General features: G+C 48.2%; 1 protein-coding gene across 1 annotated transcript in view; it reads left to right on the top strand.

Moving 5' to 3' along the window:
• The window catches only part of HPSE2 (heparanase 2 (inactive)), a 67,696-nt gene that overhangs the window by 28,307 nt on the left and 11,459 nt on the right, over positions 1-27,930 (top strand). The window contains exons 4-7 of the mRNA XM_015415892.1: positions 7,958-8,005; positions 16,755-16,848; positions 22,256-22,362; positions 27,242-27,356. Coding sequence (XP_015271378.1) covers positions 7,958-8,005; positions 16,755-16,848; positions 22,256-22,362; positions 27,242-27,356 — 364 coding nt within the window. The remainder of the gene's footprint in view (positions 1-7,957; positions 8,006-16,754; positions 16,849-22,255; positions 22,363-27,241; positions 27,357-27,930) is intronic.

Raw genomic sequence — 27,930 nt, forward strand, 5'->3', positions numbered from 1 at the left:
AGGGGCAGGCGGCTCAGTGCGTCGGCGTGGCCCATCGCCTTTCCGGGCCGATGGACGAGGTCGTACGCATACCCCGCCAGGAAGATGGACCAGCGTAGCACCCTGGGCGAGGTTATCTGCGGTGTCTGCCGGTCGGGTGCGAGGAGGCCCAGCAGGGGCCGTACAAGTAGTGGTGAAATTTTTTCACCCCTGCCACGATTGCCAACGCCTCCTTGTCGATCTGCGCGTAGTTGCGCTCGGCCGACGACAGTGTCCGCGAGTAGTAGGCCACCGGGACCTCGCGACCATCCGGTAGTCTGTGCCCCAGGACCGCCCCGACCCCATAGGGGGAAGCGTCGCACGCCAGTACCACGGGAAGGGCCTCGTCAAAATGGGCGAGGACCGCATTAGAGACCAGGAGGTCCTTTATTGTTTGGAAAGCTGCGTCGTGTGGTGGCCCCCAGGCCCATTGCGCCGACTTGTCGAGGAGGCGGTGGAGCGGCTCCGCGACGGCCGCCTTCAGGGGCAAAAAGGAGTGGTAGAAGTTCACCAGGCCTAGGAACGCCTGTAGCTCCGTTTTGGACTTCGGGGCCGGGGCGTGTGTGATGGCTTCTACCTTGTCCTGGGAGGGGTGCAGGCCGGCGGCGTCCACCGCGAAGCCCAGAAACTCCACCCGCGGCACCCCCAGTAGGCACTTCTCCCGTTTCACCTTGAGGCCCGCCGCGTCGAAGCGTTGTAAAACGGCCCTCAGACGGTCTGCGAAGGACGAGGGGTCTGGCGCGGCGATCAGCACGTCGTCTAGAAACGGCTGAACTCCGGGGATGCCTTTAAGGAGGGAATCCATAAAAGATTGAAAGATCCCCGGCGCGACTGAGACCCCGAACTGGAGGCGGTGCACCTTGAAGGCCCCTTTGTGGGTCGCAATGGTCTGTGCCTCGGCCGTGGCGGCGTCCACCGGTAGCTGCTGGTACGCCTGGGCCAAGTCCAGTTTGCCGAACACCCGAGCCCCTGCCAGGGCTGCCAGCACTTGGCTTACTACCGGCACCGGGTACGCGTGGGGCTGCAGGGCTTTGTTTATGGTGCATTTATAGTCCGCGCAGATGCGGACGTCCCCGTTCGGCTTGAGTGGTGTGACAATGGGGGTCTCCCACCGGGCCGACGCCACCGGTTCTAGCACGCCTTGCTCAACTAGGCGATCGAGCTCGGCCTCCACCTTCGGCCTCATGGAGATCGGGGGCAGCCGGGCCCTGATGCGGATGGGGCGTATCGCGGGGTCTAGGTCCAGGGAAATGGCAGGGCCCGTGTACCGCCCCAGGGTCCCATCGAAGATGCGGGGAAATTCTGCGCACACCGCCCCGAAATCCTGCGCTCCAACCTGGTTGATGCCCGTAACGGAGAGCCCCAGGGCCTTGAACCAGGCCAGTCCCAACAAGCTGGAGAGGGGCCGGTCCACAACCAGTAGGTCCAGTTGGCCCTTGAAACCCTGAAACTGGACCCGGAACTTGCCCCAGCCCACCACCGCCACGGGGTTTTTGTTAAAGTCCCGTAACCGGAAACCCCGTGACTTCTGTAGTGGTGGCCCCCCCCGAGGACACAGTGCACGGAGCGTGTCCGCGGATATTATGGAGTAGGTCGACCCGGTGTCGATCTCCATGGTGCAGGGGGCTCCCTCTATGAGGACCGTCACATGCATTTTATTTGGGCCGTCGGGGGGCAGGTTACAGACCTGGTGCTGTGGAAAGTGGGACGACACGGTGTGGAGCTCCAGGGGCAGTTCCGCGGTGGTCTGGTGGGTGGCCGATCTCGGTCGTTGTCCCTTGGACCGGCAGACCTTGGCGATGTGTCCTGCCTTGTTGCAGGAACGGCAGACCGCATTCCGGAAACGGCACGACCTGCGTTCGTGATCCTCCCCGCAGCTGGCGCACTGACTTGGAGACGGGGCCTTGGAGGTCCTGGAGGATACGTGTTTTGATCGCTGCTGAGTCCGCTGTCGGAGTTGTAGGACTTCCTCTTGGTCCGAGACGTCGGAGCCGCTGCTCACTTGGGTACGGTGGACCGCCTTGGCGCGGCGGTCTTGTCGCGCTTGTTCGTATGCTGAGGCCTCCCGGATGGCCTTGTCCAGGCTCAGATCGTTCTGGCTCACCAGTTTCCTCTGCAGCTTCGGCTCCCGGAGTCCGACGAGGAACTGGTTCAGGAGGGTATCGTCGAGGCTGGGGAAGGAGCACCGGGTCGCCAGGCTCCGCAGCGCCGCCAGAAAATCGGAGGTGGTTTCGCCGGAGGCCTGAACTCTTGCGAAGAAGTCCAACCGCTCCACGTACTTCGTGGGTTTGGGAGCCAGATGGTCGGTCAGGGCCTGGACTAAGGAGCTGTATGACTCGTCCTTAGTTAGTTTGGGCGAGATTAAGTCCTTGAGGAGCCGATGGGTCTGGATTCCGCAGTGGCTCAGCAGGTAAGCCTTCTTCATCGCGTCATCCACCACCTTGTGGATGGTGAAGCGGCTCTCCAGCGTGTCCAGCCAGGTGTCCCACAGCGAGGGCTGGGAGAGATCGAAAGCGGGCAGGCTTTCTGTTGCGGTCGCGGTCGCCATTGTACTGTCGCCACGTGGTGGGGTGGCCTCTGGAACGGCGATGGCGTCGGGAGCGTTGTGGGGGCCGCTGCTGCTCTCGGGGTCAGCAGGGAGCGAAGCGGAGCCGGGAGCTGCGCGATGAGCGGTTGCCGGAGGGCTGGGAAGCGAAGCGGCGCGGTTCCCGGAGGTCTCGGCGTCGGGGCTCGGTGCGGTGCTCGCGTTGGCGTCCGGGTCTTTGTTCATGGGGTCGTGGATCCCACCTTCGTCGCCAGTGAAAAGTATGCAGACGGAGAGTGATTTCAGCTAAGCATACCTTTATTTAGTTCAGGACAAAGACGAAGGGACCAGCTCGCAGGCTGGTTATATAGGTTCAGAAAACCCGCCACCAAGTACACCTAAACACACCCCCTACTCCCGATAGGCTATTTACAGTAACCGGGCGACCATTGGTCTCCCGGCTGAGAAGCTGGCCCTTTGATTGGGCCGGCTAGGATCCTATGGACCCATTGTCTTTGGACATGAAGCTATTGAAGAGTTGTGCCTGGCCAGCCCGGGCAAGTCCGGGCATGTCAGGCTGCATACATTACAGAAAGGGATGGATTGAAGGTGCATCAAACGGGCGCAATCATACCACAACATCTGGGAAGTGTACCGCACCCGTCTCCAACCCATACTGTCGGCCTGAAGAAGTGGATTTAAAAGGCACTGGGGAAAAGGTAGTAGCTTCCAGTAAATGCGCAGCACGGGCGGGCATCTGATCAGAGATGCACCGGTAGCCCGTGGCATCCAGCAGCCATCTGTGACCCGCGCATGCGCAATAATGCAGTACTGCTGTGTTGCCTCGCTGGGACTATGCTATTGCCTCCCTGGTGTGATCGGCTGCCGACGGCCTGAGGACAGAGCCGCGGGGGACCATAAGATCACGCTCCTGCGCTTCTTTTACCTCCACCTCTAAAATGCCTCCCTTCCAGTGCGGATTTTCCCGTTCGTGTGACCGAGGTCCATGATAAGTGAAAGACCAGAGTACCCTGTGGCATATGGAATCTTTGTTGCAAGTGATAATTCAGCATTAATAGCAGTGGTATTACGACCACCGGGGGGTGGGGCGGAGTCCTTGCGTAGAATCAGCACAGGCGTACACAGAATGCTGATTTTCCCCTTCATTCCTCTGTGTTCCTGCAGCCCTTTCTGACCCTGGTGGCTCAGGGCATGGCAGGGAAGAAAAGAAAGGGGGTAAAATAGCTCTTTCTGTGTCTTCTGCAAGCATAGCTCTGCTGATGGAAGAGAGAGGACAAGGTGAGTTCACACTTTCCCCCTCCTAACTGCAGTGCCCCAGCTTTCACAGCTGTTCCTCCACTTGAGTCCTGTGACCACAGAAATGGTTGTTCTGAGGGTTGGAAGAGGCTGCTGAAACAGAGAGAAATGCAGGAAAACTCTGCATGCTTTTCTATGCATCCATGTTGTAATGTACAGGACCCTACCACATGGTCAGCTTGGGTACTACGCGGTCAAGTACAAGTGTCGAGCTTCGCTCCGACAGACAATGGACAATACGGATCCTAGCCCGCACCAATCAGAGGGCTAGGCTCCGGGCTGAGAGCCTGTGGGACTCTCAGCCACTACTTTGGACCTATTGGTACGTGGGGGTGTGTTTTCGGTGGTGGATTTACGGGGGATATAAGCTGGCCTGTGAGCCGGCTAAAGTTGTCTTGTTCTTCACTAATAAAGTACGCTATGCTGAAATCTCGTCCGTCTGCGTACTTTTCACATGGTTTGATCCAAGCCAGACAGCTGTTCCTTTTAGAAATGGAAGATTTGGTACTGGTTTCTACCCCTCCCCTCCCCCCAAAAAACCCATATTCCAAACACAGTGATCAGGGAGCATCAGTGAAAATCTGTCTGCTTATATGCTTTTTAAGGTAAAGGGAAATCCCACTGGGTTTAACAGGGTTTACTCCCATATAACTGTGCTGACAGGACTGTATCCTCAAATATATGAAGCTGCCTTATATTGAATTAGACCATTGGTTTGTCTCTAGCCCATTAGCACTGTGTATTCTGGCTGGCAGTGGATTTCAGGGTCTCAGCCACTAATTATTTTCAGCACTGCTGTCATCAGAAATCCATTTACCAAGGGGTGCCAGTGTAAGAACATAAGAGCCCTGCTGGATCAGACCAATAGTCCATCTGGTCCAGCATCCTGTCCCACACAGTGGCCAACCAGTTCCTCTGAATGGCCAGCAACAGGGCATTGAGACCACGGCCTTCTCCTGATGTTGCCTCCTGGCTCTGGGATTCAGAGATTTAGTGCCTCTGAATGTGGAGGTTCCCTTCAATCACCATGGCTAGTAGCCATTGATAGATATCCTCTATGAACCTATCTAATCCCCTTTTAAAGCTGTTTATTTCTGTGGCCATCACTACATCCTCTGGCAGCAAATTCCACATTTTAATCACTCTCTGTGTAAAGTAGTATTTCCTTTTGTCCATCCTGAACCTACTGCCCATCAGCTTCATTGGATGTCCTTGAATTCTAGTACTTTGGAGAGGGGGAAAAAATTCTCTTTGTCAAATCTCTCCACCCCATGCATCCTATCTCTCCTATATAATAATCCTGTTTTGGGGTGGCAAGATTCCATGCTCTCCCTCAGCCATTGGCCCGTCAGCTGCCACTCAAGAGTACTCACATGCCATTGGCTGGGGGCTGGGTCTGCTCCTCTCTCCCACCCACCACCAGCTTAGTCATTCTCTGCCTGAATAAACTGCCAAAACTGATGTGTGACTCACTTTCCCCTCAGTGGCTGTTGCTAGGCAACCAAGCTTGGTTCTGTTAGTAAAAAGGCAGGGGCAGGAGGCCCTTTCCAGGCCTGCGTTTGCCTTTGTGGAGAACTCATTGGGGCCAGTCCTGACTAGGGATTCCAGCTCCAAATTGGGAAATTCCTGGAGATTTTGTGGTGTAGTCTACAGAAGCCAGAGTTTGGGGAGGGGAGAGGCCTCAGCTGAATAGAGTGCCATAGAGTCCACCCTTCAAAGAAGTTATTTTCTCCCTGGGGAGACCTAGGTTCTTGCTATGGAAGCTGAGGGGGTGATTTCGGACCAGTCACAGACTTTTAGCCTAACCTACCTCACATGATTGTTGTGCAGAAAGGAAAGTACTGGGAGAGAGAATATATCCTAGCTGAGCCCTTCTGATTAGACATTCTCTAATTTGTTACTAGGACTGGATCTGACATGTGCCATAAAATGTAATGCCAGGTACCAGACATATTTTACCCACGCCTCTCCTCAATACCTAACTAACCACCCTTTGCTTGATATGCACAAGGAGTTTTGCACAGCACAGAGAGTTATTGCGTGACAATCAAGATGCAACAACCAGAGACTCTTGTCTTCAGAGGCGTTTGATGAGCTGGACCATGAAGTGCTGCATTCTGTTGCTGCAGTTGTGGCAGCCAAAGACAGATGGCTCAACTAGGGGAACTTAACAAGCCCAGTCTTAAAGCAACTGCTATGGTCAACAGGCTTTGGGAGATGGAGGGGAGGGGGTGAGGCAGCCACACAATCCCTCATCTCCCTCTATCAAAGTCCCAAACTCATCAACGAGCTTGAACCACAGGGGAACTGCAGTGCTCCCCAGCAACACAAGCAGTCTTCAAGTGCTGCCACTCTTCCAAAGATGCCAGTTCCAATTTAATTGCCTTTTGCAGACTTTTATTTCCTGCCAGCTCCATGGCATAATCTAACCACCCAAAATATTACTCCCCATGTGCAAGTGCAGTGCACAGAGGCACATCCAGTCCCTACCTCTGCCATGTGCAAACCCAGGGTGCCTTTCTGAATGCCTGCTCTGGTCCCTGATGTTTGCCTCACCCCCCACTTCTGCTTCCATTTAGACTGTTACATAGGGCAGTGCTTGTGTTAGTGTTGCCAAACTCCAGGTGGTGGCTGGAGATCTCCTGCTATTACAACTGATCTCTAGGTGACAAAGATAAGCTCACCTGCAGAAAATGGCCACTTTGGAAGGTGGACTCTATGGCATTATGCCACAAACTCCACCCTCCTCAGGCTCCACCTCGAAAATCTCCAAGTATTTTCCAACCCAGAGCTGGCAACCCTAGCTTGCATGCAGGGAGCCTGGGAGCATGCATGCATTTTGGCTTAGCCTCTTACTTAATCACCTCCGCGCTTCAGAGCAAGGGAGGCAGAAGAGGAGCCACACACATTTGGGTCAGCAGGCTCAGTCAATTCGGCAGGTCCCCTCCACCCCCAAACCTTGGCATTCTGCACACGTTGCACCCTTTACATAAGCACCAAACCTTTCTCTCTCACCTGGGCTGCTGCATACATCGTGTCCAGCCAGGCCAGTCACTCCATTCACATGCTTACATAAGTGGGCACATTTGACAAGCTGTCCAGCGGCTTTCCCCAGGTGCCTGCTTTCCCCAGGCTTCCTGCAAGTGAGAAGCGGCCTGGGCTCAGGGAGGTGGGATCAAAGAGATTCTTCCTGCTGCACACAAACAACCAGCCATCTTTCCAGCAGCCCAGGTGGCAGAGGCAGGAGCCCAACACACTCTAGTCAGAGCAGGAGGAGTCAGAGTCAGCAGCAGGCAGTGTGTCCTGGCCGGGCACCTCAGCCAAGGGCAGCAGGCAGGCCCCAGGGGGACTGGCTGCACAGAGCTCAGGGACCAAACCAGCCCTCCTCCTCACCCCTTATGGTTGCCGACTCCGGGTTGGGCAATCCCTGGAAATCCGGGGCCTGTGTTTGGGGAATGGAGGGACCTCAGCAGGGGAAATAATACCCTAATATAGGCCCTTCCGGTCCACATTCAGACTGGTTTTTCCCCCAGTTGCTTGCAGGCCAGGTAAGAGCCCTGAACAGGCTGGTTCCGCCCCTGGGCCATATGTCTGACATGTCTGCTCTAGACACTCAGCTCTTGGGGTTACTATGTTATTGGAGATATGGCAGATTTCAAACTGAATGAAACAAACTCAAGTGTTTGTTTAATTGAATATTTTTGCCCTACTTTTCTCCCACATTGAGGACTCAAAGCGAATTACAAAATAAAATGTGCATAGATAGTAGAAATTTAATAAAAATATACAGGCCAACAGACCCCCAGCAGTGTTAACATAGTACCCTGAGAATCTTCTAGCTTCCCCATTCAGGGAGCTTAACTCTTCTTTTCCCAGCGAGGAGGTTTTTGGGGACAGAATTGCAGTAAATATGAATGTTGGCTGTGGTGGACTCAGCTCTTTCACTTTAAAGTCAGGCTCTGCCAAGATGTCTCAGTGTTGGCGAGGTATTGGATAGCTATCTGTCAAACTTGTACTTATTAAGAGTGGTGCAATGTGTGTGTATATGCTTGGACTTCTTTCATGGCCAATGGCTTACATGTTTTCTGCATCTCATAGGTTCATGAAGGTGGCAGGCAGTACGGTGGATGCAGTTACCTGGCAACAGTAGGTATCCCTTTTTCTTCTTCCTGTCTAGCATTACTAACCATGTGACAATGAGGAGTAATTTGGGCTGGAAGCAAACATTGAACCTGATCTGGGTAGAGCACTGCCTTATGTACAAACGCAAGCTCTATAGACTACTCTCTCCCTTCCCATTCAAAGAAAACAAGGCTGCTGGCCTTGAACGAGGGTTTCTTCTAGATACTTGTTCATGGCAAACTCTTGTGAGGCAGCAGAACATGTGTTTGAGAAGCATCTGCATGCATGCATGCGTGTGTGTGTTAAGCAGCCAGGAGTCTTAATGCCCATAATATCAGTTTATGTGACGTTCAGGATAGACTAAGAACAGTTCCAAAAGATAAGCCCAACTCTTGCATGCTTTGCTGTCAATGTGGGGCTTCTGGGAAAAGGAAATAGCACACCACTGGCAGACAGCCCATGCTCTGCCATGGAGGAGGGATCATGTGATGCTTACCTTTTGCCTACCACTATGGCCCCACTGGTGGACCTCCTGATGGCACTGGTATTTCTGGCCACTGTGTGACACAGAGTGTTGGACTGGATGGGCCTTTGGCCTGATCCAACATTGGCGTCTCTTATGTTCTTATGTTCTTAATCATAGGATTAATGCTGGCCCTGAGTTGATGCAGAGGCAGGGCTGAATCAGTGGGAAGAAAAATGTTCGAAAAAAGGAACAGAACCTGATGAAGCCATCAGAGCAGTATCAGAATTATAAGACACAACTTGCTCTTTGCACCAGTTACCACAGCAACCATGTACCTCTACTCTGTAGTGATACTGTGTGATGGCTGTGGAAAGAGGGATATGCAGCATCTAAGTGACCTGAACAGAATGGGGTTGCCCTGATTTGGCTACATCATTGAAAGCGGTCTAATCAGAGCACTGGCCGGTGCCACTCATAGAATTCCTGAGTACAGGAATATTGTTGTTGTAGTAGTTGCTGTTGTTGGAAATGAGGTTCATAAACTTCCTTTGAAGAAATGTTTGTACAGGAGCAGGCAGGAATCAGGCAGTCAGCCATGATAGCTCCTATCTTGAGGATCTTGTTGCTTCTGTGTCATTACTTATTGACTTCTTCAGGATGGTGCTGTGCAAAGATGGCCACGGCTTGTATGGGTATTCCTGCCATAAAGATCCTGTCCCCCAGGGCTCAGAGGGGTACATCAGGTTGCTTAACTGGTGGTTCTGGAACCATCTCAGAGATGTCAGTGTACAGTTGGTAGTAATTGTTAGTAATCAATACATCCCATGTGAGAAAAGAATCCCCCTTTCTCAAATAGTATGATTCTGTTTGAACAAAGGCTTGGGGCTGTCCTGATCTGTTTCTGTTAACTGACACAAAAAATAAAGCATTGTAAAGCAGACATAAATGGAATGGATCTCAAAGCCCATCTAGACCAGGTTTTTGTTTGTTATCTATGTCTATGAGATAATACGTGTTGTATGTATTGGTGTAATGTACATAAGGAGACTTGGGAAGTATATGTTAGAAAGCACGTAGATTATTGTACTAGAGAAAGGGAAACATCTGCTGAAATAATTCACATTGAGCACTTAGTAGAAAAAGATTCACTCTAGAGCAGATGTCTGAAAAGGAGGGAAAGTATTGGAAATGATCCATTGTCTGTGTCCTACCACTTTGCTCAGCAAAATTTGAACCTTCCCTCCAACTTAAGTGGTTCTTCTGATGGAATAAGGCTGCTTGAGCTGGAGGAGGGCCTCAAGCTTTGCTAAGCAAAGTAGAAGGACACAGGCTGACCTGCAGGGTCCTTTGATGGAGGGTCTACTCACCTGGATGGTTGGTATCCATCTCTCTGTCACTAAGGACAAAGCCCATCTGGTTGGGGCACTCTGTACTTCCACACTGCAACAAAAATGAGTTTATTTGTCAACTAGGAGTAAGGCTCGTTGTGGGAAGAAATACAACGAGCTCTAGAAGGAAGCTCCAGGTGAGTGTCCCGACTGTGGCTGGTGAGGCGGCAGAGGGAAGGGGAAGATAGAGGCAGGGAAGCCATGTTTATTTCCTGCTGCTTAGCTATAAAGGAGGGCTGTCTCAAGTCATTTTGCTGCCCCAAGTGGGTAGTATGGGAGGACAGCCTCATGGTAACAGGTATGGTTCCCTCCACCCTGACTTATGTTGATTTGGGGCTATGCACTGGCAGCTAAGGTAGAAAAGCACATCTTCCTATGCCATGTTTTCTGGGTTCCAAGAGTCTGGAAAGCGGTTCCATAGCCAGTTACAGGGTTGCCAACTCTGGGTTGGGAAATACCTGTAGATTTGAGGGATAGAGCCTGGGGAGGGCAGGGTTTGGGGTGTGGAGGGACCTCAGCAGGGTATAATTCCATAAAGTCCATTGCCCAAAGCAGCCATTTTCTTCAGGAGAACTCATCTTGGAACTCTCCAGGTGCTGCCTGGAGAGTAGGCTTGCCAAGTCCCCCCGAGGGGTTGGGAAAAACCCCACCCCAGAGGCCCATTCCCTGCCACCGGCGGATCGGACCCCGGGGGGAACCCCACCCCGACGTGCACGTCACCCGGAAGTGACACGACCATGCCGGGCACGCTGGGGATGGGGCCACGGTCATCCGAGGGAAAACTCTATAGTTTTCCCTTGGATGGTCGTGGCCCCGCCCCCAGTGTGCCCGGTGTGGTTGCATCACTTCCAAGTGATGTGGATGCAGCGCACGTGCGAGCGCACTCCAGCCACCAGCTGGGAATCCGCCACTGCGGTGAAAATCAGACTTGGCAACCCTACTGGAGACTGACAATACTAAGGGGAGGGCCAGACCTGTAGATTTGAGGGGTAGAGCCTGGGGGGCCAGGGTTTGGGGTGCAGAGGGACCTCATCAGGGTACAGTTCCATAGAGTCCATTGCCCAAAGCAGCCATGATGAGAAAGCTGGAGCCACCTTCCCTATGAGGAAAGGCTGATGAGTCTGGGAGTTTTCAGTTTCAAAAAGAGACGGGGGGATGGTGGATGGTAGAGGTTTATAACATTCGGCATAACATGGAGAGAGTTACCAAGGAGGTAACTCCCCCCAAGTACTAGAACTCGAAAGCATCCGGTACAGCTGATGGGCAGGAGAAACTGAGGAAAGGAAATACTTCTTTACACCAAGAGCAATTAAAATATGGAATTGGGTGTCAGAGGATGTAGTGATGGCCATCAGCATAGACCAGTGGTGGCGAACCTATGGCACGGGTGCCAGAGGTGGCACTCAGAGCCTTAAGAACATAAGAACATAAGAGATGCCAATGTTGGATCAGGCCAAAGGCCCATCCAGTCCAACACTCTGTATCCCACAGTGGCCAGAAATACCAGTGCCATCAGGAGGTCCACCAGTGGGGCCAGGACATTAGAAGCCCTCCCACTGTTGACCCCCCCCCAAGCACCAAGATGACAGAGCATCACTTGCCCCAGAGTCCCTATCTATACCTTGTGGCTAATAGCCACTGATGGACCTCTGCTCCATATGCTTATCTAATTCCCTTTTGAAGCCGTCCATGCTTGTAGCTGCCACCACTTCCTGTGGCAGTGAATTCCAAGTGTTAATCACTCTTTGGGTGAAGAAGTACTTCCTTTTATCTGTTCTAACCCGACCGCTCAGCAATTTCATGGAGTGCCCACGGGTTCTTGTATTGTGAGAAAGGGAGAAAAGTACCTCTTTCTCTACCTGCTCTTTCCCATGCATAATCTTATAAACCTCGATCATGTCACCCCTCAGTCGTCTTTTCTCCAAGCTAAAGAGCCCTAAGCGCTTTAACCTTTCCTCATAGGGAAAGTGTTCCAACCCTTTTATCATTCGAGTTGCCCTTTTCTGCACTTTTTCCAAAGCTATAATATCCTTTTTAAGGTGTGGTGACCAGAATTGCACACAGTATTCCAGATGAGGTCGCACCATTGATTTATATAGCGGCATTATGATATTGGCTGATCTGTTTACAATACCCTTCCTAATAATCCCCAGCATAGCATTGGCCTTCTTTATTGCAGTCACACACTGTCTCGACATTTTCAGTGAGTTATCTACTACAACTCCAAGATCTCTCTCTTGATCAGTCTCTGCCAGTTCAGACCCCATCAATGTGTATTTATATTTAGGATTTTTGGCTCCAATGTGCATCACCTTGCACTTGGCCACATTGAACCCCATTTGCCATGTTGACGCCCACTCGCCCATCTTTTACAGATCCCTTTGGAGTGCCTCACAATCCTCACTGGTTTTCACCACCCGGAACAACTTTGTATCATCTGCAAATTTAGCCACTTCACTCCTTACTCCCAGCTCCAAATCATTAATGAACAAGTTAAAAAGCAGTGGACCACGTACTGATCCCTGCGGTACCCCACTGCTTACCCCCCCTCCACTGAGAGAACTGCCCATTTATACTCTCTGTTTTCTATTAATTAGCCAGTTTTTGATCCATAAAAGGACTTGTCCTTTTATCCCATGATTTTTTAGCTTACTTAGGAGCCTTTGATGAGGAACTTTATCAAAAGCTTTCTGGAAGTCAAGGTAAACAATATCTATTGGATCCCCCTTGTCCACATGTTTGTTCACCCCCTCAAAGAACATTAACAGGTTAGTGAGACAAGATCTTCCCTTACAGAACCCATGTTGAGTCTGCCTCAATAGGTTTTGTTCATCTATGTGCCTACTAATCCTTTCCTTAATAATGGTTTCCACCAATTTGCCCGGTATCGACGTCAGACTGACTGGCCTGTAATTTCCCGGATCTCCTCTGGAACCCTTTTTAAAGATGGGAGTGACATTAGCTACCTTCCAGTCCTCAGCAAACTGATTTGGGAGCGTGTGGAATGTTCAGGAGAGTCCATGACCAAAACAGAAGTATATATGGAGAGATGCTCTACAAAGTACTAGCCTTAATTCAGTTTTGTGCATGCAGTATCTAGCTTCCTCGACATAATGGGTAGTGTTCACTGGGTGGGATAGCTATTTAGGGGAAACATATATTGGTTACTGGGAAATCTTCACTGAACCACTCTTGTCCCTGTTAGTCCTGCTGAGGAAAAATAAAACACTTATCTACCCCTATCACTGCCATTGTTGCTGCTTTTTTGTGGTAGAAGAGAAAGTTTGCTTTTCCCCCATCCAAAAGTACCGTGTATGCACTAGCTGTGGAACAAAGCAATACATGTTACGTATTCTAGGGTTTTTTAAATTAAAAGAACAGAAGTGATAAAGTGGGCAGCAATGGAGGAGGCAGATTATATAGTTCATTAGTCAATTGGTTGTAGAATAAAAAACCCCAGCAAACCTGGGATGATTCCTGAAAAAAAGGGCTCAGGAGAATCATCAGGATCATCAGGAATAAAGGACTGAGTGAATAGCATAACTGGGGAGGGGGAACTATGCCTGTTTGATAACCTCTACCATACCTAGTCCAGTAGTTGCCAGTCTCTCCTTTTCATGGAAGTCCCATAAAAGGTGGGGCGGGGAAAGGAGAGGAGATGGTAGAGTTCTAATTCCAAGCAGACCTTCCTGGAACAGGAGTGGATATGGAAATCCCTGCATGTTGGGAAGCAGTTTTAATGCAATTAACTGAAATAAAAGGAGGGGTCAGATAATAGAGCAAAGGTTTCTCTGCAATAAAGAGGAGTAAAACAAAAACAGCTGCTCTGAAGCCATCAAACTCTGCTCATTAAATCCCATCTAAAGCTAATGGGTTTTGGGGAATTAATTGTGGATGCTGCCTGGAAAGATATTGAAGCCTATGAAGCTATGCTTTGTGCAAAGAGTACCCCAAGCCCTGCCAATGGCTTGCATTTTTTCCCTTGCAATGTGGTGCATGCAAGTAAGCTGCCAAACATAATGTCTGTGGGTGCATGGTGTGATACAATTGGCCCAGGTTTGGACTTCAGTGTTTCTTGCTGATAAAAGTGCTGGGGGCAGAATCCTTCCAGCATTCTTCAGTGGCCTACTGCAAAAGTGGTATCCGCAGAACAAAGGTACTGAATACACTTTGCTAGCAGGGGTGGCCTGGGAGGAAAAACCCCCCAGCCCTGGTGGACTAGAGTCCCACCCCCTTCCTTCCCAGGCCTCACAACCACAAAGGAGGGAGAGAAAAAGCCAGCCAACCAGCCAGTCCTAGACCTCCCACAGTTCAACTGGGCACCTCCCATCTCTGCCCGGTCAGGGCACTGCCATCTACATGCTGTGCCTGGCTCTGCTGGGCCATGTGCATCTTCATACGGCTTACTCAAGCTGGGAGCTGCCTTTGCTGGGCCATGCATAACCCTCCTGGGGTGTAGGGTTGTCTGCTCTGGGTTGGGGAAATGCCTGAAGTTTTGGAGAGTGACAGCTGGGGAGGGCGGGGTCTGGGGAGGGGAGGGGCCTCAGTAGGGTGTAATGCCATAGTAGAGTCCACTCTCTTCAGTAAGGTTCTGGCCAGGAGGGTCCCATGCCAGAACAATTCATGAGGCTCGGCAGCCAAGGATTCAGCTCAGTCTGTTCATATGGAAAAGAAGCTGTTACAATTTGCAAAATGCAACCATTTCTTCTTAACAACTCAGGTCACAGGCTAAAAGGCCTTGTAAGAACCAAGGACAGCTAGCATTACATAGCAACTATGAAGGTGTATTCAAGAATCTCTTCATTTCCTGCTCTATCACAGTATCTACCTGGCTATATTTATTATGTAATTGTTTGTGCAGCTCTGCAAGTGGGAGATCTCCAGATGGGGCCTGGAGGTCTCCTGGAATTACAGCTGATCTCCAGACTACAGTTCTCCTAGAGAAAACGGCTGCTTTGGAGGGATGGACTCTATGGCATTATACCCCACTGAGGTTCCACCCCTCCATAAAGCATTCCCTCCCCAGGCTCCACCCCCAAATCTCCAGGAATTTCCCATCTCACTGGCAACCTTACCTTTTACCCTGGGTTCATTTGGCCCATGGGGGGGGGAACAGGCCATCAGCCCACCAGGAAGTTTCCTGGTGGCCATAATGACCAGTTGCCATAATATATGTGAAGAACTTTGAATACATAGGAACAGGCAATGTCTGAGTAGGATCAGTATAATTGTTTGACGAAGCATGAGAATCCACCTAATGAACTTTAAGTAGAAAGCATGAAGGAGAAACCTACTTGTCTGCACAGGGGTGTAAGAATAGCCAAGTAATCCACTATCCCGCTTTCACACATTTATGCCTGACACTAACCAAAGGGTAATTTAAAATTTTCCTGATACTTCTGAAACAAACAAATCCCGCCACACTTCTGATTCCTCATGGATTGCTCCTTTTTTTTTGCTCATAGACCATGCTGCTCTGGGCACGGAGCCCAGCAGGGGCTGTGCTAAAGTTTACATGATTTTGTATCCATTCTTTAATTCCAAATCTCATACCAGCTATACCAGCCAGTTATAGGGCTGAAGTCACATGATATTTGTCCAAACAGTACTTTTCACTTTACTGCCAGATGTGATAGAAACATTTTATGCTATACAATTTTTACCTTCTATGTTATTCTGTATTATTGCTATTGACCACCCTGCCCCCCTCACACATACACGAAGGAGCCACAGACATTTCCATCTTAATAACAAGCAGCTTGTAGCCTTTAAGGATTACTGAGACCTCACTTTTCAGTAGGGAAGGTCTGTTTTGACTCTTCAGATCTACAGTAGAGCCCAAAATGATTTATCTGTTAGCGGTAATGGGGTAGACTCAAATGGACGCAAATAAAAAGGATGTAAAGAACTTGTTACTGGTGGGGAAGAAAACTCTCATATGCATTGGAGAGCCCATACTTCCTTGTCTGGTATTTTCTTATCTAATAATTTCCTCACTTGATGGCTGAGTCCATCCAGTGCTTTTGCAAAAATCTACTGTTCACATGGTCAGTTGACAGTGTTTTCTCTGAAAGGAATCCAGTCTCCTTTCCCTTCTCTGCAATTTATATATTGCTTTATGATACTTCAGTTCTACTCTCTTCTGGAAGTTCCAAGTGGCTAATGGGGATTAGTGGTGATGGGGATTTGATTTACCCAGTGTATGTCACTGGTCCAGTTGTCTCTTTTGGGTCTGGGTGGTATAGTTCATTGCTCCTTCTTTCATCTGTCTGGTTTGAAGAGGGAATCCTAAGCAGAGTTATACCCTTCCAGGTCCATTGAAGTCAGTGGGCTTAGAAAGGTGTAATTCTGTTTAGGGTTTCACTGATATCTGTAACTGTGCACAGAATGGTCTGACGGGGTGGGCATGCCTGGAGACTGGAGTGGCTCCTACGCTATGTTATCTTGTACAGCATTTTCTGTACTACCCCTGTCACCCTTATTTAATAATTTTTCACCAACTGTGGTGTTAGGCTTTCTGCATAACACATAAATATTGTGGTTCCTGTACAGCTTGTTAGACGGACAAGATGGGAGGCAGAAGAGATCTGGTACTGAAAGATGCATAGTGCAGGTGCATGTGGAGGTTTAAGACAAGGTGAGACTAGGAAATACTTTGCTGAAAATATGGGCCAGGGATTGACTTTTAGGAGAGGAAAAGGATGGGGAAGGAGTTCTGTGCATAGTAGACAGCCTATTGCAGAAGGCAAAGCAAAGAGAGCATTACAAAGACCCAGAGGTCACCAATCGCAGTGGACCTTGCATAGTGCAGTTTTTGGGGAGCCCCAATATGGGCATCAGAGGCGCGGTCTATAGCTAGGGTGAGGGAGAGCACACAGCTGCAGCCCCTCTGACTGTTGCCTTCTCGTTTTCATTCCAGTTACTACCTTGATGGCCGAGTGGCCAAGGTGACGGACTTCCTGAAAACGCGCCTGTTAGACACACTCTCTGACCAGATCAGGAAAATCCAGAAAGTGCGTGAGTGAGAGGGATGGCTGGGGCAAGAGGGTAGCATGTCTCCAAGGGTGGGGAGCTTGCAACTGCTCTGCAGCATGGTACCTGGGCAGTCTATGTCCAGAGCTAGGAAGGTCTATTGGGGGTTATCCTTAGGATTGACCTTGTTGTTCTCGGGCCCTGCAGATCCTACTTCTCAGCTAAGAAATGTTGAACAAAGCTGGAGAGAAGGTAATGAATGTTCTCAGGGAGTGTCCTGTATACCGTGACAGCTAAAGTATGCAGAGCCCAGTCTTCCCGGGAACATTTGGAATACCTAAGCTGGACTGTGGCCTATTATGCACTGGTGTTTTGCCTTGCTTTCACCGTGCATGTCTGTTGGGTTTTCTTTGTTGTTCTTCATTCTGGTAGCTTTCACTGTGTATGTCTGTTGAGGTTTTCCCCCCGTTTTGCGTTGTTTTTCCTCCCTTCAGCGCTCAGTTCGCTGTTTACTCAGGTTATCTGAGAGTGGTTTTGTGGCGGTCTTTCCCCCTGCTTTGTTTCCAAGTCGAAGGTAATTCAAAAACATACAGATTCCCTCAGATTTTTCCATCCCACCCTTTTCCGGCCCCTCGGAGGCCACTCCTTCACCCACGCTGAAGTCGTTCCTCCCACTCCTTATTGGTCAGTTTCGCACTGGCCATGTTATTTGAAATATGAGAGTCTTCAATCTGTATTTACTCTTGAGTAGCTATTGTAGCAGAACATTAGTGGTTCTCTCCCCCCCATTGGTGTACAAGCTCCACCATTGCTTACCCATTTTAAAAAAAATTATACAAGTGGGATGAGTCTAACAAAATGAGTTTTTCACTAGTCTTGGATATCTGGGGGGGAAAATTAGTGACAGAAGCCTCTTCGCAAACTCTGAAAGGGCGGAGGGAGGGAGGGAGGGAGGGATTGGGTCAAGACCAGCATATTTCCTTTGGGTTTCCAGGAGGCTGAAAAAAACACATGACTGCCCTAAGGCTCTAAGGGGAAACAGTTTTAAAACCCTTGGGCTTCCCATTCAATGTATGTCTCTCTTTACTTGTCAATTCCATTCACTTTCATTCTGCACTGATGCTCTCCTGCTCTGGGAGAAGTGGGGCAGCCCAGGGGAAGAGGGAGAATGTGCTGGTGCCATGCCTGCCTCACTTCCCAAAGATGCTCTGGCAGCTGTCCGAGAAGCCTCTTCACAAAACAAAACAGAGAATCCACTATGCAAAAAAAAAAAAAGGATTCAAGTGCTGCATGCAGACCAAATTTGGGGGGGGGGGGTCATCAGTGCAGAATGAAACATTTTCCCCTTTAATGCATCAGTGAACAAATGTTTTTTTTGGGGGGGACCATTTTAGCAGTCTCTGGAAGCAAGCCTAAGATTAAAATGGCACCTTGTTGTTTGACATTTAATTTTTTTTTTACAAGAGGCATAAGTCTAGTGTAATGAGATTAAAGCTAGACTAGGTTTGCTGGGGGGGAAAGACAGGGAAGCGAGGCGGGTGCAGCGGCACCTTCTCCCTCTTCCCCAGGTCTGCCGCCCCGTTTTTCCCAGAGCAGGTCTCATGTGTGTGTGTGTGTGAGGCATTGCTGCAAGTCGCCATCCCAGGCCAGCTGGGCCACTTCATGGTCTTGTGGCCCGCCAATGAGGTGCACCACTTGGAGGTGCACAGTGAGGTGCACCACAATGAGGTGCACCACACATGCAGCCAGGGCTTGTCCCAGGGGTTTTTGCACAGTAAGTGAGGCTACCTTCTGGCGCCCCCCCCCCCAGTGTGTCCACCAATTTTCAAACATAAATGCATTTTAGGAAGAATGAAAAACACAAAATTTGGAATTGCTAAAAATTGGGGGAACAAGTAATACAATCTCTGATTTTCTCTCTCAAACAGAAAAACACAAATCACAAAGCATTTTGAAAAATCCTGTTAATTGTGAGACAGTATATATTTCTGGTGGCATATTGTCCGGTTCATCAAAATTCCCTGAACTCCTAGACTTGACAGGCATGCAGTTACCCTGTCCTCATTTTTTTTAAAAGGTTCAGCTCCTTCATTTCTCATGATTTTTAGTATGGTAGCCAACCTCCAGGTGGTGGCTGGAGATCTCCTGGTATTAAAACTGATCTCCAGGCAATTCATTGTCTGCTCATGAGTTTGTGTACATGCCTAGAATTTTGGTACATGAGGCCCAATCCTGCACTGTGAGGAGAAGTTCCCCTCTACTGGAAGAGTGCACAAGAGTAAGAGGACGGCTCCTTCTCCCCCATTTGTTTAGGAAGATACAGTCAGCCCACTCCCCGAGCAGCACCACTGCGAGGCCACAGAGGGAGGCCCAGGCAGCAGGGAAAGGGCTTGCTCGAGTCTCAGCCGGCAGCAGTGGCACAGGCCAAACATGTCACCTCCAGTCCCAGGGAAGGGCAGGCGGGGTGGGGCGATGCGAGGCTGGCCCCTGTGGCCCAGAGGAGCCCCTGTCATCTGGGGGGTGGGGAGGCTCTCCCTCACAGCCATGCCCAACCAACCACAAATTCCAGGGGCCGGGGGTGCAGACTCCTTCCAAGTTCACGACTGGGCGGGCGGGAAGTGCAGTTGAGGGGCAGCGGGTGGCTGACAGGTGGTGTGTGCAGCATGTGCTCAGCCTCGGCGGCTTCACGACGGAGCACACGCACACAGGCACTGAGGAACAACGGGGGAGTGGAGCAGTGTGCAGCTGCAGGGCTTTTGTTTGGTGAGGCGAGCAAGGGAGGGGTGGGCAGCAATGACGAAGGAGGAGCACTCACTGCGCAAGCACTGAGGTGCACAGGCAGCTGGGCGATGAGCAGAGTGGCATGCGGAGCGCACTGCACAGGCGAGGGAGGGGCCGGGCGGGGCAGGGTGGCAGCAGGCTAGCATGGCACCCACCAGCAGGGGGCACTCTAGGCAAGTGCCTAAAATTTGTCTATGACGGTCCGGCCCTGTGCAGCGAGTGAGAGCCTGGGCAAGGTGCAGGCATTGCTTTTCACAGCGGCTGATAACACAGCAGAGAATCCAAAAAGAAGTTTGGTCAATTTCAGGAAGTTTTGTTTTTTAACTTTGCCTGTGGTCCTCTGTGTTCCATTTCATTCAAGGAACTGAAGCATGAGGATTTAAATGCAAGGTGCTTGCTTGACACTACTGCGCAGCTGCAATAGGGCAATTAAAAAAACCTTTGGATGCCACCCCCACACACACACACGTGTCACAAGTGACGTTCCCACCCAATTAAGAAAAACTGCAGTTTTTGGTTGTGAATGCAGAACAAATACACTGGAGAAAACAGAATGGTGCATATGGCAGGAATGGCGTACAGCAGGAACACAAATCTGAAGTCAAGCTTAAAGGCTTGACTGCTGGGATTCTTCGCAGTAGGCTGTGAGTGCATAATAGGCCTGAGACAGGCTGTAGAAGGGGCAGAACAGACCACAGAATGTAGAAGTGCCTGTAGAATAAGATCAGTGGGGATAGGGGGGGGGTCTGTAGAGAACAAAGGAGTAAGATGGAGACTTTTCCTGGCCACCGTCCACCATGGGAAATATGGTTCTTCTCTGTGGGACTCTGAAATATTTGATCCATTGTTGACTAGAAATGTTGGTTCATCAAAAGAAATTTGTTTCATGAGCTGCCAATGTTTGATCTTGTTTTTGGGTAATATTTTCATGTGGGCTATCGAGCAGATCCCAACAGGGATCCATTACTCTATTAAAGAGGCCAGAAGCTCATTGACTCAAGCACAAACATTGGGACATTTGCCACTAAGTAAATCAATGAGCCTCTTTCTCCCCTGATTTCACTGCTTCAAGATGCTGCTTCCAGGTAATGAAGCCTGCTCTGGCTAATGGCCAGACCTTCCAGGCACTGTGTCAGCTGTCCTGGACTGAGGCAGAAGCGGCTGTAAGCTGGCATCCTTAATGTACTTGTGCTCACTGATGCGCTTTTGTTTGCTGGCGCCGTCTTGTCCTGGCTAGTTTGTGCTGCCAAAGCTGGTCTCGTGTTACAATGGCATTTCCCAGGCTGGGAATGCTGATGCCACACTCACCTCTCTATTTCACTACTGCAGTTATTCGGGCATCTTCAGGCCAACTCGCATCTTGGAATCTGGGCATTGTGGGAAAGCATTGACTGCTCCAAGACTAGCATGGCACTCTTTTATGTCCCAGATCATATGACTGTTCTTGTTATAGGCTCTGCTATGGCTACAATCAATGCTCCCTCTAAGCCAGAGGCTAAAGAACTGCGAGCTAGGCTCACACTAACTCAGCTTAGAGGGAACAGTGGCTACAATAAGAGGTTGCTTCATAGTTGTTACTAACGTAATATAACATCTACTCTTGATAACTAATTATCTGGAGTCACACCCATGTAGACTTCTAACCTGACCACTGAAGCTGGTCTACCCAGCATTTTTTAAATTCTTATTTGGCTGTTACTATTTTAGTTAGGTCAAGGCCACTTTGCATATCACATCTGTAAATGCATCAAGGAGTTGCAGCTAATCCCAGCTCCCTGGCATATGCACTTGTATCATGCATGCAGTGGAAAATACATTTGTTCTAGGCACATGTTCCATGTTTATGTGTACATGTTAAAAAAGCAGTGTGTGCAGCAGCCCTCAGTTTTATTGCTTGGCAATGGAAAACCTTCAGTACTCAGACTTACAAAGAAGTTACAGTTAACTTTTCAAAGTGACAGTGATGGCAAATTTGCATGTGTGCCTTAACTACTGTGCCATAAAACCCTACTATGCTTTCTTTGTTTTGGGTGAGGGTGAATGATGGCCCAGTCATGGTGGCTCTGGCAGGATTTTCCTGTGGCCACATGACATGCCAGTCTACTGTGATGTCGCTTGGGAGAAAACAATGGAATCCGGAGGGATCCTCTCTGATGCAAATAAGACACTGATCCAGAAAAGGTGCATTTCATATATCAGTTGGCTAGGTACATATTTTCTTCTTCTGCAAGGAGACAGGACTTTGAAGAGACAACTATCCCCAGATTGCCAGTGCAGAGGAAACATAAGAATACTTAGTTGGTTGCCTGCTGTATGGTGCTCCTCACAAGGCACAGGACAGAAAGGAATAGTGCCTTGGGCACTTCAGGGGTGGGGCTGACCCAAATATATTAAACTGCTGTATCTGTTGGAATAGCAAGTTAAATGCAAGCACAGGAAGTGGGGAAAGCTGAATTGGTGCAAGGAAATGGGTGGTGATAGGAATGCTCCTTTTCAGCCTCGGATCTTGTCTGTCCTGTACTAACTGCATTTTCCATACCCTTTGGCATCACTAGCCAACCCATACCAGGTCTGTTTGGGTTTACCTTTCCATTCCAAAACATTTTGTGGGTAGCATCTCCTCCCAGATGATTGCCGACCACTTGTGCCTTTTTCTTTTTGCAATAGGTTGTCAATTCACATGTGCCTGGAAAAAGGATTTGGCTGGAGGGCATCGGGGCCACCTCAGAAGGAGTCACCACCAATCTCTCGGATTCCTATGCTGCCAGCTTCCTGTGAGTCAACGTGGTGGGCACAGTTGCAATGTGGAGGCAGGGTGCTTATCAGTAGAGTTTTTGAATGGAAGACGAGTTCCTTCATCTATTACATGAGGGTCTGGGAAGAAACTTTGAACAGTTATATAGCAACTGAATTAACAGGATTCTGCGGACTTCTGCATTCTGTTCTAATTGAGATGAGGGATATTCCCAGGAACATATCTGTCCTCCAGGGTACCAAGATGCCCTCGCAAGGTAGTTTTACTTTTGAAATAGCTTAGAAAAGAATTGCCCAGTTAGCTTTAATGCTAAATTTGATACCTTAATCCCAGGAAAAAAAGACATTGGTGCCAGCATTTAAATTGTATTAGATTTCTGTAAGGAATTTATTCTGTTAAAAAAAAAAATAATCATGGTGTTCTGCTATGAATCGGAACCAGAAATGTGTAAATTTGGGATACAGGTGAAAGACAGTCAAGATACAAGACAAACCCCGTTAGGAAACAATGATATGCTATTTGCTTAGAAGTATATTTTTTCATCTTGCCTCTAAGAGCAAATCAATATTATCTGTCTTACATTGTCACACACAAATTATCTTGTTTATATTATTGTTTGAACTTGGGAAATGTATGTATTTTGTAGCATCAGTAATATTCCTTCATTAAGTCTCGGACCTTCAAAGGTCAGCAAAGAAACCCTCTAATTATTTTTTATTACAGATACACTTGAGGCAAGACATAACACATGGGGGTTGAAAAGCAAAATTTGACTTTTAGGTGAGGGTGGCCAAAATGGTGTGCCGAGGCAAGACAAAAGAAATCATAGATCACTGGAACTCCGTACTTCCTTCCTTTACGAAGAGATGATGTATGGTAGGGGTGTATATGTGAAATCAAGTATCTTTGTGCACATGCAGTCAGGTATAACGTGGCAAGTGGAGGGCAAGACCTCCTGTTGTGAATAACCAGCCCCCCTTCATTGTTTTGCCTCTTTATGTCCTCTCCAGACACCTGTCTGCCTGTGCTGTTGTCACTTGAGATTATGGGGGCCTTCTTCATGGTAGAGCCCAATGGAATATGGTATTTCCCATATGATGGAATATTTTATTATGTTCCAAAATGGATAGATTGGGGGGGGGGGATCTTCCACAAAAGTCAAATATTCCAGTGGTGGCACCTGAAAGACTAACACAATTTATTCTGCCATAAACTTTCACAGAATTTTGTGTGCTACCTATTTTGCTGCTACAGACTATCATGGCTGCCCATATGGAATTAACAACCCAAAGTTAAGTTGTATGAATGTACGTATGAAAATGGCTTCTATATAATATACCCCAGAAGAGAAAGCCAGACACACTGATGACAATTCATGATTCACATGAAAATCAATTCAGGCCATAATCCAGCATGGACAATTGCTATGGAGTAGGGACTGAATAAGAGCAAAACATGCAAATACCATTAACCCAGCCTCAGCAGCCTTGCCAGGTGGACCAATATGAAACAGAGAAATGGCTCTGGGATGTTTATTGGCTTGGTTGATAACATCTTGTTTGGCTCCCATGGAACAAAATAGAATTTGATTTTCATGCATAGGATCAGGTGCTGCACAAACCTAACCAGTGCTCTTTTATGTAGAAGGCTGAAGTTGGTTACAGAAGTTCTGGGTTCAAATTCACCTCTCAGCTATGGAGCAAATCACTGCTTTTCTGTCTCAGTTGTAGCACAAACGTCGCACATTAAAAATGCTATGAAAATTCTTAATAATAAATTTCCACCAAGAGCATCTGTTTACCAGAGAACAACTGGAAAAATTTTCAGATGGTAAAAAGTACTGGACAATTAAACAAGTTGCCCAGAAGTTGTGGAATTTCCTTCCCTGGTCTGTTTTTCAGGAGAAATTAGATGGCTAGTTAACAAGATCTAGGGAACATACTGCCTGTTAAAGAGACTGGATTTAATGAAGTCTCTTTCCATCTCTGTGATTTCATCACATTTCACGGCTGTTCCTTCCAAAACAAAGTTCAGTAGAGTGCATTCAGTACATAGTCTGGCTGTACCAGGGACAAAGATTATCCAGAGCTATGTATTTGTGATTCTACACAAGTACAGGAAAAAACCTGTGGCACAAATCCCATTTTATAGGGATCTCACCTTTCTTTTCAAATAAAATAATGAAATGTCAGCTCCTGGCCCTTGAAATTGCCAGAGATGTTCTTGAAAGTATATAGGGTTGCCAAATATGTTTTGGCCGGGAGCGGGGGGCTCCCGGCCGGCGTCTGGAACGTGCGTGTCACCCAGAAGTGACGTCGCACGCTGGGGGTGGGGCCACGCCATTTGAGGGGAAAACAAAGAGTTTTCTCCTCAAATGGCGTGGCCCCGCCCCCAGCGTGCGATGTCACTTCCGGGTGACGCGCACGCGGGGGTGGGGTTCCCCCGGGCCCCGATTCCGCGGGAACAGAAAGCAGGGCTCGAAAGCGGGGGGAAATCCACCCCCCGGGGGCATTTGGCAACCCTAAAAGTATATGTGGGAATGCCTGCTAGAATCCACAAGGCCGGAGAAACCACTAATTAAGATTTCCGGTGACCAGGCATAGGGACTTCAGTGCTCTGTCACAACTCCTTGCCTCTCTCTATAATTCACAGAAGCATGAATGATTCAAAACAAAGAAAATACACAAGTTTACTTTATTGCATAATGTATATAGGTCATATAATTCAGTTTTCCATTTTCCAGAATTTGGAACACATGGTATAACAATTAAACAAAGGACTCACAGCTCTCCAAATATCTTGATGTTTCTTTTCTTTCCTACCCTCACCCCCCATACTTGTCTTTGCTCATTAGATGCACAGTGAACTGCAGTTATTTCCCTTTTCTTCTGAACGTATTATGAATTTGGGAGGTTTCACACGTTAGCACACCCAGGAGACTGGGCTTTGGCATCTCACAACAGCTCGCCTTGACTGCTCACTTAGGAAATGAATCTCTCTTCCTCTTGGTAGGGAGAGGTGATGTCATAGGCTACAGGTCTGCAAGGTGGGGAGTTAACGGGGGGAGGGAAGACCCGTCTTGGCAGTTTTTCATATGTTATAGCAAAGAAGAAGAAAATCACATGGGACATTTCTAGACGATTGAGCTAATGTTACTAAATCCATAAAAAGAGAATTTGGAGTCCCATAAGATGGAGTCAGTTTCATCCACAAAAATTAGTTCAAAATTCCTTCCCTTCTCACAGTCAAATTCATTTATGTATTCTGGTGAAATTTTGATTTTTTAAAAAAATTTGAATTAGTATTGGGTTACAAATCACATTTGTGGTCATTCCATGGCGATTAATATTATATTTGCATAAATGTCATAAAACATTTTGCAGTCTAACTTTATGTATAATAATTATTTGGTTGAACAAGGTAAAGTGCATATACATCCTTTCCATTGTAATTGTGATTCTTGTTAACAAGGCCTAGGTTTTTAACATCTCAATCTGAGTTTAGTGACCTTAAGAGAAATGGAAACTTTTGTCAGTTATATGTATTGCACATAAATGAGTATATTTTTACTGGATTAGATCATTAAAATATTTTCATTAGATCACAAAGCATCCATACAAATATTAGATAGCCATGAAATTGTGAGAATTAACATGACCATAAAATTGTGAGAATTAGCAGAAGCTGGAGAAGATGCACAGTAATCCAAGTCTTTGAAGGCTTACATATTATTCAAAAAGGCAACTCTTGACTAGCTGCTCTTTTCTGTTGTGTTTGAATGGCATCTGCATTCCTCAAAACACTTTATTGTAAACACATGCCTTAGAGCCTGGATGAGTCACAGATCCTGGGAAGGAAGGGGTGCTCATTGGGATTTAAGGGGACCCTTCAAAGATAAAATGAAGATGTGATTGATCTGTGATGGAAGTGTAGAACCCTATTTTGTGTGTGAAGCAACTGTCGCTTTTTATGAAGAGACTCTGCCAAGATGGCGGCTCTTTCATTTCAACTGACTGAATTTATTTGGGCATTGCTGTCCTCAATATTCTGTATCTACATGCAACGTCACACCATTCAAGCCTTCTCAGAAGTAATTAGATTTACTTCTAAATTGTGGGGCTTATTTCCAAGTAAATGTGGATAGTATTGCACTATTACAGTTCAAGAATATACATGTTTTCTAGACAGTAAGTCCACCTTGTTTCAGTGAGATTTATTTCTTCCTAAGTATGCATACTATGGCAGTTTAGAGTTAAAATAAATAAATTAAATGGAATGACCCTGTTGTATTTTATTGCTGTGCAATCGCTTTGCTTCTCTGTAACCTCTGGGACCAAAGTCGTGGAATTGGTTTTTTGGCTATCACTGAAGACTTCAGCTGGGATCTATATAACTGTGTGCAGTAATTCCAACAGAGCCTTTAATGGAAGAGGAGGAAATGTATAGAATTGACCTTGTTCCCAAAAGTAAATTTCACCAGACATTTTCACAATATTGTATCATGTTAGCATCTAGGAAAATATTTGTTTTTCTGTTGCTAGAAAGATGGAGGACTTCTCAGAGCACAGCAGGATAAGGAAGTCAGTGTGGTGCACCCTAGTGAGCAGAGTATTAGATGTGGGCAGGAGAGTCAAAGGGTTAGTGACATAGTTCACTTGGGCCAGTCACTATCAGCTGCCTCACAAGGTTGTTATAAGAACAAAATTGTGTGGGTTATATATGTTTCTCTGAGCCAGTGCCCACTTTGTGAGATCTGCTGTTGCTTTGGAGGGTGGCAACAGTTTTCCAGTCTTGGCATCCTATTTAAAGAACCTTTTGGCATGAGAACGCAGGTTGCAGAGCCGCAGCCTGTTCCTCTCTGTGAAACGTGAACAGTAAGTCCTCTGCTTCCTTCCCAGGTGGCTGAACTCTCTTGGAATGCTGGCCAGCCAGGGCATTGATGTGGTGATGCGTCACTCGTTTTTTGACCACGGGCACAACCATCTTGTGGACCAGAACTTCAACCCACTGCCGGTAGGTGCATCCTCTGAACTTGCCATATCAACAGTCCTGATCCTGCTGGTCTCCGCCCTTGGAGGCTGTTGGGTTTCCCTCCCCATTGCCATGGGTATGTAGTGTGACAAGTGACCTTTCTTCCTCCCTCATTTTACATTTCTCACTTCGACATCTTTCCCACGTCCCATTCTGCATGCCATTTCTATACCAGGCTTACATTTCTTCTCTTTCCTGTTAGATTGGTAGCATTATCCCTCTCCCTTTCTTTCCTTCCCCCACTTGTTCTGCCCCACCCATCGCTCCGCATCTCTGCTCTATCAGGCCGGGGCTGGCTCCCCCTCTGGCTTCCCAGTGCAGCAGTCACCCTTCCTGTTTCTTCCTCAGCTCCTCTTGTAGTGTCTCTACCATATCCCCCATCATCTCCCTTTCCTGTTACCAGTCAGTAAATCAGGGGATTTGTGTTTGACTTCTGTGCCCTTGACCTGTTCCTCAGACTCTTGGCTGCGCCACAAGAAAGAAAGAAAAAACTACCCGCAGCTGAAAAATCCGCTGCTCCTTGTGGCCTGTTTGAACTCTGCTTGAAAATACATTT

The sequence above is a fragment of the Gekko japonicus genome, unplaced genomic scaffold, assembly GCF_001447785.1.
Source record: "Gekko japonicus isolate JY-2015 unplaced genomic scaffold, Gekko_japonicus_V1.1 scaffold59, whole genome shotgun sequence".
Lineage (NCBI taxonomy): Eukaryota > Metazoa > Chordata > Lepidosauria > Squamata > Gekkonidae > Gekko > Gekko japonicus.